Source organism: Ruditapes philippinarum, unplaced genomic scaffold (genome assembly GCF_026571515.1).
Source record: "Ruditapes philippinarum isolate M1 unplaced genomic scaffold, ASM2657151v2 ctg5636_1_1_1_1, whole genome shotgun sequence".
NCBI lineage: Eukaryota > Metazoa > Mollusca > Bivalvia > Venerida > Veneridae > Ruditapes > Ruditapes philippinarum.
Window position 1 is genome coordinate 50,691 of NW_026857749.1, and position 16,631 is coordinate 67,321.

General features: G+C 35.8%; 1 protein-coding gene across 1 annotated transcript; it reads right to left on the bottom strand.

The window, feature by feature from the left end:
- Window positions 1–2,341: 2,341 nt before the first annotated feature.
- On the bottom strand, window positions 2,342–15,248 carry LOC132750835 (uncharacterized). The gene is made up of 3 exons (XM_060740884.1): window positions 15,126–15,248; window positions 12,016–12,228; window positions 2,342–3,300 (listed from the first exon to the last, which is right to left on the bottom strand). Exons 1-3 carry the CDS (start codon window positions 15,241–15,243, stop codon window positions 2,702–2,704), a joined length of 930 nt encoding a protein of 309 aa, XP_060596867.1. The 5' UTR covers window positions 15,244–15,248; the 3' UTR covers window positions 2,342–2,701.
- Window positions 15,249–16,631: the final 1,383 nt, after the last annotated feature.

Here is a 16,631-nt window from a genome sequence, read left to right on the forward strand (position 1 = left end):
AATGCTGTATGCCAAATATCAAGAGGCTGTGATTAGTAGTTTCTGAGAAAAATGTTACGAAAATTTCCTACCATTGACCATTAATGTGAACAGGAAGTGGATGAGCTGCAGACTTGAAATCGAATCCCACAGTATGGGACCATGTGTCAATGCTGCATGCCAAATATCAAGAGGCTGTGATAAGTAGTTGCTGAGAAAACTGTTACGAAAATTTCCTACCATTGACCAATAATGTCGAAAAATCTAACTAATTAAACTAAGTGGATAAACAGGAAGTGGATGAGCTACAGACCTGAAATCCAATCCCACAGTATGGGACCATGTGTCAATGCTGTATGCCAAATATCAAGAGGCTGTGATAAGTAGTTGCTGAGAAAACTGTTACGAAAATTTCCTACCATTGACCAATAATGTCAAAAAATCTAACTAATTTAACTAAGTGGAAAAACAGAAAGTGGATGAGCGACAGACCTGAAATCGAATCCCACGGTATGGGACCATATTTCAATGCTGTATGCCAAATATCAAGAGGCTGTGATAAGTAGTTGCTGAGAAAACTGTTACGAAAATTTCCTACCATTGACCAATAATGTCAAAAAAATCTAACTAATTTAACTAAGTGGAAAAACAGAAAGTGGATGAGTGACAGACCTGAAATCAAATCCCACAGTATGGGACCATGTGTCAATGCTGTATGCCAAATAATCAAGAGCTGTGATAAGTAGTTGCTTGAGAAAACTGTTACGAAAATTTCCTACCATTGACCATTAATGTGAACAGGAAGTGGATGAGCTGCAGACTTGAAATCGAATCCCACAGTATGGGACCATGTGTCAATGCTGTATGCCAAATATCAAGAGGCTGTGATAAGTAGTTGCTGAGAAAACTGTTACGAAAATTTCCTACCATTGACCATTAATGTCGAAAAATCTAACTAATTAAACTAAGTGGATAAACAGGAAGTGGATGAGCTACAGACCTGAAATCAAATCCCACAGTATGGGACCATGTGTCAATGCTGTATGCCAAATATCAAGAGGCTGTGATAAGTAGTTGCTGAGAAAACTGTTACGAAAATTTCCTACCATTGACCATTAATGTCAAAAAATCTAACTAATTTAACTAAGTGGAAAAACAGAAAGTGGATGAGCTACAGACCTGAAATCAAATCCCACAGTATGGGACCATGTGTCAATGCTGTATGCCAAATATCAAGAGGCTGTGATAAGTAGTTGCTGAGAAAACTGATACGAAAATTTCCTACCATTGACCAATAATGTTTAAAAATCTAACTAATTTAACTAAGTGGATAAACAGGAAGTGGATGAGAAACAGACCTGAAATCCAATCCCACGGTATGGGACCACGTGTCAATGCTGTATGCCAAATATCAAGAGGCTGTGATAACTAGTTGCTGAGAAAACTGTTACGAAAATTTCCTACCATTGACCAATAATGTCAAAAAATCTAACTAATTTAACTAAGTGGAAAAACAGAAATTGGATGAGCGACAGACCTGAAATCAAATCCCACAGTATGGGACCACATGTTAATGCTGTATACCAAATATCAAGAGACTGTGATAAGTAGTTGCTGAGAAAACTGTTATGAAAATTTAAGACCATTGACCATTATGTTGAAAATTTAACAAAGTTGTTAAACAGGAAATGGGTGAGCAACAGACCTGAAATGGAATCCCACGGTATCGGACCATGTGTTAATGCTGTATACCAAATATCAAGAGACTGTGATAAGTAGTTGCTGAGAAAACTGTTACGAGAATTTCCAACCATTGACCATTATGTCAGAAAATTTAACTAAGTTGTTAAACAGGAAGTGAATGAGCGACAGACCTGAAATCTAATCCCAGGATAAAGGACCATGTGTTAATGCTGTGTGCCATCAAGAGACTGTGATAAGTAGTTGCTGAGAAAACTGTTACGAGAATTTCCAACCATTGACCATTATGTCAGAAAATTTAACTAAGTATGTTAACAGGAAGTGGATGAGTGACAGACCTGAAATCTAATCCCAGGATAAAGGACCATGTGTTAATGCTGTGTGCCATCAAGAGACTGTGATAAGTAGTTGCTGAGAAAACTGTTACGAGAATTTCCAACCATTGACCATTATGTCAGAAAATTTAACTAAGTGGATAAACAGGAAGTGAATGAGCGACAGACCTGAAATCGAATCCCACGGTATGGGACCATGTGTCAATGCTGTTGCCAATATCAAAAGGCTGTGATAAGTAGTTGCTGAGAAAACTGTTATGAAAGTTTTTTTCCCCGCCCGCCCGCCCCGCCCGCCCGTACGCCCGCCCGCCCGTACGCCCGCAGCCCAACATTCACCATACTATAACCCAGGTTTGCACCAGTGCAACCCGGCCAATAATTGAAAATATTGCAGACCCTTGTGTCAATTTGACTTTCATACAAATAATGGAGAGCCAAACATCTCTCACAATCCCAGGTAAAAGTTTTAGTAGTATTCAACCTTCTACTATAAAAGCACTGACAACAGGTTTACATATGCAATAAAAGTATTAACAAGCTTTCTTGTCCAGATTGTTTTGTTCAAAATTATTTCTTCCCTATTAAACTTATTTTATCCATCAGCTGAATGATATCAAACATATCTTTGTCAATAATTGAAAGTTTGTAAAAACTAGGATGAAATGGTATCTCTACTTCTCATTTGGTCACCTTGTTTTTTTTATTAAATGTCTACTTGCTTCATGCTGATAGAGTTTCAAGGCATCTTCACCTACAATTTTATGAAAATTTGATAGTGGCAATTCATATTCAAGTCTGTCTCTGAATTTCTCACCAAAGACATCTGATACTTGATAGAAGTCAAAATTTAATGCCAGCCACACCAATACCAGAGTTTTTATGCTCAATGACCCATTTGGACAAATAGGTATGTAATTACTTTCAAGGAGTACATCTTTGCTACAACAGTACATGTAGATCTTAACCTTTTCATTTGTAGCTAAAAAAGATGGAATTAACTCATCTCTATTACTTTCCTCACAGAATGCATTTGTAATTGTCTGTGCTATAGCTTGAGCCTCTGCTTCTTCTTGCCTACATAACTGTTTCTCACCTGCCTTTTCATGACATTTAACCTCAACAAATGAAAAGCTAGAACTTGAACTAACACTGGCATCGGAATCACTGTCGTAATGTTCTGCTTGATGTCTGGTTGATCTTCTAGCTTCATCATATTCTTTGTTCACAGTGACGGTACATTTATTTAAAATCATATCAGCATTACCATGCCAAACTTCAATATTTCCTGAAATGGTAAAATAGAGGATACTGAATGAGTGTAGGTTTAATACTAAATGTATTGAAATAGTTGAATAAAATCATATTGTTTTATTCATTGAGTTCAATAAATTTAGTATTGAATCTACATGAATATAATATAATAAAATATTCTATTTATCACATAATTATAAAAAATAAGAACGATGAACTGTTAAAAAAGTAATTTTTCAATGACGCGCCTATAGTGTATCGCTAACATTAGAAGCGCTTTAACGCTATATATATAGCGCAAATGACATCACGTCAAAGTGTTATTACACTAGTGTAATATCTTTTTTTTATTAAATGGCTTTATTTCACTCCTTGTTTGTGATAAGTAAAGTTTTTCTAGACTATGGCTGACAGAAGGCACATACTGTCACAGTCTTGTATATTATCTAACGACAAGAAACATGGCAATGCCATGAAACCAGGTTTTCAATACTCACTAACCCAAGGGCTTACAGTTTTAGAGATAATGTTTTTATCATGTACATATAAAAATCTATGTCCCCCCCAACCCCAATGTTGGGCCAATTTTGACCCAATAACTATAATTTAAACATTTTTTTTTGTAGGACAACCCGACAATATTTCTTGCTGTAGCCTATATAATATCCTATAATTTTAAGAGTTTAAGAGCCACAGTTAAATTTCAACAAGTTATTGGTGGTGTTGGTAGTTTTCACTCCAGATCATTGCAGTAAGCGACATGGAATTCACCAGAGCACAGTCCAGCATTGTTCCTGGGCAGGCTGTCAAGTAGTTTACCAGTGCTAGGTGCCTTCCCTTTCACAAGGAACTGAAACTTCTGTACATTGCCAAAGCAGAGGTACAGTTCGAATGATCTTACAAAGGATATCATGATCAATCACAACGAAAGTGACCTGCACCTTCCGGGAATCAAACCCGGGTTGCCCAATTCACAGTCCAACGTTCTACCTATTGAGGCTAACCGGACAGCTTTGCTATTCTAATTCTTTGAGATTTTCATGTTATATACAATGTAGTTATTAGTAAAGATACTTGCAATGAGTAAGATTTAGCATTTCATTTTTTTTTTTTGGATATGATTATTAAATCATCACAAATTCAAAGACTAGAAATGTGTCCATAGGACACACAGGTGCCACCACACGCCACTGTTCTGTCAGTGTTTATGACTCTAGGTCAAAATATTTTTTGGACTACAGAACATGTGCCACAAGTTGAAAAATAAAAATCTTTTACTAAGTAAAGGGCAAGAAACCTTGACAAATTTAATGAATTAATCCACAAGCAATCCCCAAGGTGCATAAGTACACATGCTGACCAACATTCTTGTAAACTTTCAGGCCTACAAGTAAAATACTTTTTGAGCTATGCATGAACAAGTTGAAAAATTGCAAATTTATACTACTGTAAGTCAAGGGCATTAAACTGAACTGAAAAAAAAATCCACATGCAAAGTCCCAGGTGCATAGCTTCACAGTGATGTTGATCATTATTCCTGTAATTTAGTGATGTTTATCATTATTTCCTGTAAAGTTTGTTGATTCTAACTCAAGCACTCAAGGAACAAATAACACAACATAATGAAACCGTTTTTACCTTACCTTCAAGGGCAATAACTCTACAAATACTGGATAAATCCACAAGTGAAACCCAAGGTGCACAACTACATATGCTGAAGCAAACCTTCCCTTAAGGTTTAATGACCCTATGTCAAAATCCTTTCGAGTTAACATGCAAAACATAAGTTGAAAATTGCAAAAAATTCTAAGTCAAGGGCAATAACTCTAAAAATACTAAATAATTCCACACGAAAATACCAAGGTGCACAAACTTAACATGCTGATCAACATTCCTGTAAAGTTTCATGACTCTAGGTCAAATCCTTTTTTGAGTTACATGCAACACAAGTTGAAAAAAAAATTGCAAAAATTTATACTTTAAGTCAAGGCAATTTACTCTAAAATACTTGAATTAAATCCCACACAAAAAATACCCAGGTGCACAACTACACATGCTAATCAACATTCCTATTAAGTTTCATGACTCTAGGTCAATTACTTTTTTAGTTACGCGCGACACAAAAAAGAGAAGGATGGATCGAACGGGACGGAAGGGTGCCCCCCACTAAAGGGCACAATAATCATTTTTTAAAATCTACATTTTTTGGTTATGAATTGCAAACTTTACTTTTTCCTTTATAAAAGGGAGGTAAAATTAAGCCAAAAAATTTGAATGCTTTGTAATGCTACAGTGGTTTCGAAAAAATTAAGGAGTAGTTCCGATAGCCCCTGATACTAAAAATTTCTTCCTCCGGGGTAAAATTTTTCCACGTAACCCAACCCGGGAAAAGGACACCTGTATTTTTAAGAGGCCACTAATACAACAACTGTTTTGAACAAATGAATCGTGCTAGTGAAATGTCTTTTGGGCTAGTGTTTATTCCAATCTGGTAGTCCTACCGGCCTAGTGGATTCAAATCCGAATTTCTTACACTGTGCATATACTGTATATATAAAGTCGTTGTAAAATGAGTGATCCTAATAGCAGATTTAAACGTTTACTTTTATTTATAAAATAAATATTTTCATTATTATTTTAATTCATCATAAATTCTAAGATAATAATTCAAAAACTTATTCATTTTCTTGGTATGAATGCAAAACTTTATCTCATCTTATTAAAGGGAGCCAGAATAAAATGCATTGTGGAACATAAGCCTGTTTAAAATGAGAAAGTCCCAAAAGGGCAATTTTTTATCCAATTTTGTCAATTACATAACGTAAGTAGCGGATCAACAAGGCAATTATTCTACATGCCAAATATCTTAACTCTGGACATTTCAGTTTTGCAAAATTACAAAAATTTTAACATAATTATAGGGGCTAGGGCTATAATTTGAACAAAATTGGTAGAGGACTTAGGGTTAGGGTTATCATTAGGAATATCATTGGATATTGACCTTTGACCTTGTAAATGTACATATGGATTTTGTAGTCAATATAGGCAATCATCCTATGAAGTTTGAACACTGTAAGCCAAATGAAACTTGTGTTATGCTCCAGAAATAGTTTGATTAAAGTAAATTTTTCAGTGTTATAAGGTCATTGTGATGCTGACCTTTGATCTTATGACCCTAAAATCAATAGGTCATGTAATGGACATGGCTGTTCATCCTATAAAATTTTACAGCTGTAGGTTGATTAATACTTAAGTTATTGAGAGAAAACCTTTTCTGTTTTAAGGTTATAGTGACCTTGACCCTGTGACCCAAAAATTAATAAGGGTCTTCTGCTAGATATTGACAATGATCCTATGAAGTTTGAATATTGTGGACCCCATGGAACTGAAGTTATGCTCCGAATAAACTGTTTTCAGTTTTAAGGTAATAGGACCTTGACCTTTGACCTTTGTGACCCCCAAATCAAATAGGGGGGTCTTCTATCCCAATATGGACAGTCATACTATGAAGTTTAAACACAGTGGGCAGAATGGAAACTAAAGTTATGTTCCCACAAACTGTTTTTCAGTTTAAAAGGTAATAGTGGGACTTTGACCTTGTGACCCCATAAAATCAAATAGGAGTCTTTCTACCTAATATTGAGATAAATCATCCTATTGAAAGTTTTGAGTATTGTAGGCCAAAATTTGAACTAAAGTTATGCTAAAGAAAAAACAGTTTTCAATTTCTAAAGCCAATAGTGACCTTGACCTTTGACCTTGTTGACCCCAAATTCAATTAAGGGGTCTTTCAACCCAATATGGGACAACTCATTCCTATGAAGTTTGAAACACTGGTGGGCCAAATTGGAAACTTAAGTTATGTTTCCCAAAACAACTGTTTTTCAGTTTTAAGGTAATAGTGAACCTTGACCTTTAGACCTTGTGACCCCAAAATCAATAGGAGTCTTCTACCTATGGGACCCAATCATCCTTATGAAAGTTTGAGTATGTAGGGCCAATTGAACTAAAGTTATGCCTAAAGGAAACAGTTTTCCAATTTCTTAAAGCAATTTAGTGGAAACCCTTGACCTTTGGACCTGTGACCCCCAAATCCAATAGGGTCCTTTACCAAATATGGGGGACAATTCATTCCTTTGAAGTTTTGAATAACTGTGGGGCAAATTGAAACTTTAAGTTATGCTCCGGAAAACCAAATTGCAAACGGACAGATGGGATGGGCGCCAGGGGGTATAAAAACATAATAAACAAGAGCACCATTATATGCCCAAAAAGTAGTTGTTTTTTTTTAGTTAAGGATGAAAGGCATTTGTAAGGAACATGGGAAATCCGCTGTTCCATCCTTATAAAATTTTACAGCTGTAGGTTGATTAAATACTTAAAGTAATTAATTAAATGACCTTTAACCTTTGACCTTGTGGACCCCAAAATCAATGGTCTTCTACCTTATAAGACAATCAATCCTTTGAATATTGTGGGGCCAATTGGAACTTAATTATGCTGAGAACTGTTTTCAGTATTAAGGTAAAAGTGACTTTGACCTTGTGACCCAAAATCAATAGGGTCTTCTACCCAATATGGACAATCATCCTATGAAGTTTGAATATTGTGGGCCAAATGGAACTTAAGTTATGCGCCGGAAACTGTTTTTGGAGTTTTAATGGTAATTGTGACATTTTGACCTTTGACCTAGTGACCCCAAAATCAATAGGGGTCTTTTGCCCATTATGGGACAATCATCCTATGAAGTTTGAATATTGTGGGCCAAATGGGAACTTAAGTTTATGCTCCAGAAACTGTTTTCAGTTTTAAGGATATAGTGACCTTGACCCTTGACCTTTTGACCCCAAAATCAATAGGGGTCTTCTACCCAATATGGACAATCATCCTATGAAGTTTGAACATTGTGGGTCAATTGGAACTTAAGTCATGCTCCGGAAACTGTTTTCAGTATCAAGGTAATAGTGACCTTGACCTTTGACCTTGTGACCCCAAAATCAATAGGGGTCTTCAACCCAATATGGAAACCCATCCTATGAAGTTTGAACACTGTGGGCCAAATAGAACTTAAGTAATGCTTCGGAGTATCAAGGTAATAGCAGTCTTCGAAATTAAAGCCAGTCCGAGGCCCGAGTCCACTAAATTTAGCATCGGTCCGGTGATTATTGCAAGGTTGGTGGTCCGACGGGCCAGTAGATTTTTGGCCATGAAAAAATATTATAAGAAAAATTCAACAAAATAATGAAGCAGGGCTCTCTCTAAAAGATTGATATTTTTGCCTTTTTTGCAAGTGAAAACCCATCAATTCTGTCCTAAAAAATTCAAAACACAGCGAGGAGAAATTGTCTAATTGTATTAGAGTAATAGAGGCCGCCATTTTTTTCTTGGATATTTTTCCGTACCGCACCGTACAGTTACAGAAATTAAACCATTGTTTATAATGGTCATTATTTACCTATGATTTTGTGATAATTGAGTTAAGTTAATATTTTGTTGTTGAAAGTGATTTGTTTGAAGCAAAACTGCGTTGTTTCATGATTTCAATGCTAGTCAGTTATTGCCTTAACTTTGGTCCTTATTAAATTTATAGAGCTTATCAACTTATGGTCAAGAAATACAAGAAGTATTTTGCTTCTTTCAAAATTAACAAGGAAGCATGATAAACTGTTTTCCTTTAACCCATCAATTTATTACCTATCTATGTATTTGGTCCGGCTAAAAATCACCAGGTCCAGTAAAGATTTGAAAATTTTACTGGCCCGAATGTCCTGTGCTTTTTAAAGTTGTTTTTCGGTTGAAGGGGACTGTAATAGTGACCTTGACCTTTGACCTTGTGACCCCAAAATCAATAGGGGTCTTCTAGCCAATATGGACAATCATCCTATGAAGTTTGAACATTGTGGGTGAATTGGAACTTAACTTATGCTCCGGAAACTGTTTTCAGTATCAAGGTAATAGTGACCTTGACCTTTGACCTTGTGACCCCAAAATCAATAGGGGTCTTCAACCCAATATGGACACCCATCCTATGAAGTTTGAACATTGTGGGTCGAATGGAACTTAAGTTATGCTCCGGAAACTGTTTTCAGTTTTAAGGTCATAGTGACCTTGACCTTTTGACCCCAAAATCAATAGGGGTCTTCTACCCAATATGGACAATCATCCTATGAAGTTTGAACATTGTGGGCCAAATGGAACTTAAGTTATGCTCCGGAAACCAAATTGCTAACGGACGGACAGACAGACGGACGCCAGGGGGTATAACATAATATGCCGTTTCGGGCATATAATGAGGCATAATTTTGTCAAAATCCTTGACTGAGTTATGTGCTCTTGCCTGGAAGTTGGAATGATGGTCACGTCTTTCACACATATTTCTAAATTAAAAAACATGATGAAAGTAATATTCCCAAAGGGCCGATCACCATGGCAACATGATCAACGAATCACGGAGCACTTTGATTTCATGATGATAGCTACTCGAATAATAAATTGCTAAAAGTTGTAATTTTAATGCAATCTTTTAATTTTGTGACATCATAGGATACTATTACATGATATTAAGTGTAAATTATGATGTTATACGTAAATAAACATTATTTTAACGGTGATTATAGGCTGCATTCAGAATGAAGGTGCATAAATTTTGTGTTGCAAAAATGACGTGAATTTTATGGACAGAGCAACCTTATAATATTTAACTTCATAGCAATGCTAATATGGCGCCAACTGAGATTTTAATATTTACTTTAAAAACAAAATCAACCATAAAATGTTAAAGGTAACTTGTGTTTAAATGTCAAACAAGATTAAGAAGAGGTGATGAAAGAATTAGGTAGAAGAGCGCTCCAGACGACCAAAAGTAGCATGGCCGAAATATTGTAGATTGCGTTACAACACTTCTTGAAAAAGGCAGACATCTCACACACAGTATTGGAACCAGTGAAATCTTTATTTTTAACTTATAATTTCAATATGAAATTCATGAAGTAATAGCAAAGGAACATAACATGTATTAAGTATAGTAGTCAGACAGGTACCATGGCTGTTGAAATCAGAAGAAATTAAATAGTTGGTAAACATGAATTTAATTTGACGCCGTTGAATTTGTCAAAGTGCTCCATGACAATGTATATATGTTGTATGTAAATAATTTTAAAATACAAAAGTAAGTCACAGTTCAGTAATTTTTGATAAATGTGTTCGCTAGATATGTACATTTATGCTGACACAATTTGTACAGCATATGTATTGTTATACAATAAACTAGAACTGTGTCCAAAGGACACGGATGCCCCCACCGACAACATATACATGGTAGGCCTATATAGTGAAAAAATTAACAAAGGGCCATAATTCTGTTAAATATGGTCGCAGCGAAAAATTCCTTCCTTTACTACCATCTACACATTAAGGTTGTTCATCCCTGGAAGTTTAAGCAAAATCTGCCATCCGGTTTAAGAGGAGTTGCGTTCACAAAATTTCTATATGGTATATAGTGAAAACTCAACAAAGGGCCATAATTCTGTTAAATTTGGTTGCAGTGAAATTCCTTCCTTTACTACCATCTATACATTAAGGTTGTTCATCCCTGGAAGTTTAAGCAAAATCTGCCATCCGGTTTAAGAGGAGTTGCGTTCACAAAATTTCTACATAGTATATAGTGAAAAAATAAACAAAGGGCCATAATTCTGTTAAATTTGGTTGCAGCAAAAATTCCTTCCTTTACTATCATCTACACATTAAGGTTGTTCATCCCTGGAAGTTTAAACAAAATCTGCCATCCGGTTTAAGAGGAGTTGCGTTCACAAAATTTCTACATAGTATATAGTGCAAAAATCAACAAAGGGCCATAATTCTGTCAAATTTGGTCGCAGCAAAAATTCCTACCTTCACTACTATCTGCACATTAAGGTTGTTCATCCCTGGAAGTTTAAGCAAAATCTGCCATCCAGTTTAAGACGAGTTGCGTTCACAAAATTTTTATATGGTTATATGGTATATAGTGAAAAAATCAACAAAGGGCCATAATTCTGTTAAATTTGGTTGCAGTGAAAATTCCTTCCTTTACTGCCATCTACAGTAACACATTAAGGTTGTTCATTCCTGGAAGTTTAAGCAAAATCTGCCATCCGGTTTAAGAGGAGTTGCGTTCACAAAATTTCTACATAGTATATAGTGAAAAAATCAACAAAGGGCCATAATTCTGTTAAATTTGGTCATAGCAAAAATTCCTTCCTTTACTACTATCTACACATTAAGGTTGTTCATCCCTGGAAGTTAAGCAAAATCTGCCATCCGGTTTAAGAGGAGTTGCGTTCACAAGATTTGGGACATACGGACGGACAGACGGACAAGTGCAACGCTATATGCCCCTCACTTTGTGGGGGCATAAAAATGAAGATGTACATGAACTTTCCGGACATCCCTCGTAAATATTTGAAGTTTCAAACCAATATCTCAAAGGGTATAGAATATAAGTGTGGTGGTATGATAAACTCAACCGAAAGTGTGACACAGACACTGACGCCAATTTCAGTGAGTACTGAGTAGGATAGCTCTCCTTATTATATTAATATAAAAGTCAAGCTAAATATGCATGGGTTTAAGGACACAACAAATTTTGCACAATCTTTATATAATTATTAATATTCAAATATATTTGAAGAGTCAGTACTCATTGATATCCCTAGTACTAACTGACTGATAATTTTCAAATAACTCAACCGAGAAGCATACCAAAACTCACCAAATGATGTATCTGTAAACCTAAGCTTTTGACCACATGATGGACACTTCCTTTGTTGTTCATCTTTAGGAAAGTGTTCATTGTCAATACCATACTGGTCAGTATCAGGTAGATCAGGAATCAAAGGTGCAAAGAGATGAACAGCAAGGATAGCCTTCACCTCCACTTCATTATCCATTTCTGATAATTTCAAAATGCATTTTTCATGTTTGTCTGAAAATATAAGAATAAGTTTTGGAAAAAAAAAGCAAATTCTTCTGTGCATCATTTTAAACAGCAACATTCCTTAGCTAACTGGATTGCTCTCTGACATGAAAAGAGAATTCAAAGACTGACACTGCTCGAACCTACTACGTAAGAGGCAAATGGTTTAAAGATAATGACCTTGACCATTGAAAGGAAGAATCCAGGATTTCTGGTTAGGAGGGGGCGCAATGAAATTTCTTGTTTTAACAAATTTTAATATTCTTATTTGACCTCTTGTGACCTTGACCTTAATTTTGGGCAAGACATTCAACATGGAGAACATTTGTGCTAAGTTATTACCCCAAATGACCCATATTAAAACTTGACCTAGAAATCATCAAAACAACCTTTCTGACCAACTTCCAGGATATTTAGCTCAAAACAGTAGCCTTTAGTGCGTTAACAAGGTTTTTCCATAGTGGGGCTGTATGACCTAGATTTTAACCCCAGATGACCCATATATGAACTTGATGTAGAAATCATCTAAACAACCTTTCTTATCAATTTATAGGATATTTGGATCAAAACAGTAGCCTCTAGAGTGTTAACAAGGTTTTTCCATAATTGGGCTATGTGACCTAAGTATTGACATTTTCACACTAGTCGTTTTGCTACCTAGCATCTGGAGATAACCAATCTTCTAACTTGACCTGTATTTCATTGAGCCAAACATTCTGACAAAGTTTGATGATGATCCAATGAAAACTGTGACTGCTAAAGTGTTTACAACCCAATTGTTGACGACACACAACACACAACGCTGGACAGTAGACAGACGTTTCACTATTGAGACAGTTCACACCTGAAGATGGTTCATACCAAGACGTTTCACTCCCTTTTTATACCAAAATTTTTCTAAGACTTATGATATACTAAAAATAAATAAACCTTACATTTAACAAGAGCCACTGCCGGGCGGGGGCAACGCTCAACTTTTTACTTTCTCTAAAAGCAAACAAAGAAATGTTTGAACAAAATCTTAACGTTTCCTTTTTATAAAATTAATCGGTCTGTCTTGTCACATTAGTTTTGTCTATATATTTTAAATAGAAACACGCAATTCTATAAATAGAAAATTCTATAAATAGAAACACGCAATTCTATAAATAGAAACACGCAATTCTATAAATAGAAAATTCTATAAATAGATACATGTGGTGGTGACACGTGGTGGTGTCACGTGGTTGACACATGGTGTCAAGTGGTGACGTCACATGGTGGTGTCACGTGGTGGTGTCACGTGGTGGAGTCAAGTGGTGAAGTCATGTGGTGAAGTCACGTGGTGGTGTCAAGAGACCAAGTGTTTGATAAACAACAAGGTCTTGTCCTTAAGTATGTTCTGTTATAATATGAAGTTGATCCCTTCAATAATAGCAAAGTTACAGCCAGTTACAGACAAAAAATTAAAATTTCAATAATTTTATGCTCAAGCCTGAAGACAATCCATTCAAAAATAACAAAGTTACAGCCAATAACAGCATGAACAAGCAAAATTTGGACTTTTAACCTTGAAGGTCAAGGTCATTTATGGATGAAGGTCAAGGTTAGTGTGGTCTACTGAAAGGTCTTGTCCCAAGGGTTGTTGTGGCCAAGTATGAAGACAATACACCAAGAAATAAAAAAGTTATGATCCAGGTACAAGTTTGCGGACGGCAAAGGCAACGCTGCCGCGACTATAGTAATACCTCTACTTTTTTTTTTTCAAAAAAAAAAAAGTCAAGGTAATAAAAATGAATTACGGAAGGGAATTTCACTTTTTTTAATGACTTCAGTTTGTATATCATAATTGTTATCCCTGTTTCTATATTTATTTTCGTACATGTGAAACAGGTAAGAATTCATTATTTTTGTTATCATAAATACTTTTTAAACCGTAAATATATTATATCTTATAGACAAAATTCTGAAATTTTCGACCCTGTATTATGAATGTTTATGTAGAAGGTTTAAACCTTTGTCAAGCAGTACCTATAAAGATATGTGATTTTACTTAATGGCCATTGCAATCAGAAATGCCTTTAAATAAAATTAAAATAAAAGCATTGGGATTTGCAACGACGTCATGTTCAAAAACAGGTTTGATGGTCAACTTTGACGTCGTGTGTACACAAATTGGCTGAAACTACTGAAATAAAATTAACGAAATCTAATCAGAAATATGGTCAACTTTCTGCATGCCAATTTTCAAAACGGTACTCGAAAGTTCGCAAAAATAATTTTAATAAATATTATTCTCCTTGAATCAAAATCCAGTGACGTCACGGAATGGAGTCGGCGACAAACTCAGATCGCGGGAAATAATCAGATAATGTTGAATTATTCCTACACAGCTATGCGATTTTAAAAAGTTATCGGTGTTATTTGATGCATTTATGTATTGTTTATCGAAATGGCCAGATAGAATATTTTGATCCGTTGTTTTGTTGATTTGTTCGGCGTAAATTATGTTGGGGTGGGGAAAAGGCGTTTCATTCCTTGTGTTTATTTATACTGTATAGGGGGTATATTTGGATATTATCATTAATATTGGTTATTTGATAGAATTTCAAGTTCCTGTGGTCCATACAATTGACAAATTGGGAGTGAAACGTCTAGGTGTGAACCGTCTGAGTACTGTCTTGGGGGTGAAACGTCTGAAATTCACGCCAAACATAGCCCCATCACTATACCTCACCTTGACCACTTCGTTAGCACTTTGTGGTCAGGTGAGCTAATAATACATTGGCTCATTTACTCATGTCATGTCCACCTATAATAAATTGTAAATAAATTTCAAATTAAATAACCATTTATAAGATCTATACTGATTAATTCCTTTCTTTTTGTTTGGGATTGGTGAATACTGAATAAAATAGATTCTATACCATAATCTTCCGTCAAATACTTCTTTATACAGGCTAATGCAGCTTTTTTGTTATCATCTAAAATAGACACCTCTGGCCTTTGTTCGTCACCGCCTCCTTTTTCAAGTCCCAAAATCATATCTAAAAAAGGGTCTCTCTTATGGCGATCAGTCGCTACAGTGATTGTGGGCCATCAACCGCTGGGCACTAGAACACTAAATCTGTGTATTTTCTTCCAGGGTCCGCCTATGATACAGCTTATTACGGTACGTTTAAAAAGTATTGTAGAACTCTATCAAATGGAAAAATCTTTAAAACATTACATATAAAGAACAGTGGTGATCGTAGCGAATGGTTGTCCAGTCAGACTTTTTATGATAATTCGTATATAATTGCTTCTTATAGCCCTATGAAAATAAAATTGGCTAACGTCTCAGACTATATTAATTAATATTATCATATCAATATATACTTTTATTTTTTATGGCTTCAAAACGAGCTGTACATTTGCCTCTTGACAATAACCACGAATCATATTATGGTTCTATGCAAAAACTGAGATGACTATATATTGTCTCTTGCAGGTAGCCACGTACACACAATGGCCTCATGAAAATACATTGATGGTTAAAGGCCGAGCTTGTTTATATATCCCGCACAGGATTACATATGCTCTCTTGGAAAAATACCACATATTTACCCGCTAAGCAAGAATATTACGCTCCTATGTAGCCACGTATGACCCCATGAAAAATTCTAAACGGTTGCATTTGTTTCTATTACTTAGCCACGTATGGCCCCATGTAAAAATCTTAAATGCTGGCAGTTATAGACTGTCTATTTGCTTGTGAACAGCAACATATGGCCCCGTGTTATAACTGAAACAACCGTAGTAATAGGCTATATATTTCTCTTGCAGGTTGCCACGCATGGGCTCGTGGAAATACTTCAACGGTTAAACGCTGAACTTGTTTATTTCTCATGTACAGGGGTAAATATGACCACTTTGGAAAATGAAAGATATTTACCCCCCCCCCCCCTAGCAAGAGTATAGCGTTTCTTATGTAGCCTCGTGAAAAAACTTAAAGGTCAGCAGTAATAGACTGTCAATTCGCTATTATGTAGCCACGTATGGCCCCATGAAAAGTTCTAAACGGCTGCATCAAAGGACTGTGTGACAGTTTCTATTACTTAGCCACGTATGGCCCTGTGTAAAAAACTTTAATCTCGGCATTAATAGACTGCCTATTCGCTTGTGGACAGGCAAATATGGCCCTATATAAAAACTGAGATGACTTTAGATATAGGCTGTATATTGTCTCTTGCAGGCAGCCACGTATGACCACACGAAAACACTTTATTGGTTAAAGGCCGAGCTCGTTTATTTGTCCCGTTGCAAGAGTACACACCCCCTTTTGAAAATACCAGAAGATTACCCCCAAAGCCAACGTATTGGGTCTCCTACGTAGCCGCTTTTTGGTACCGTGAAAAATTATAAAAAAGGTTGCAGCAATGAACTGTGCATTA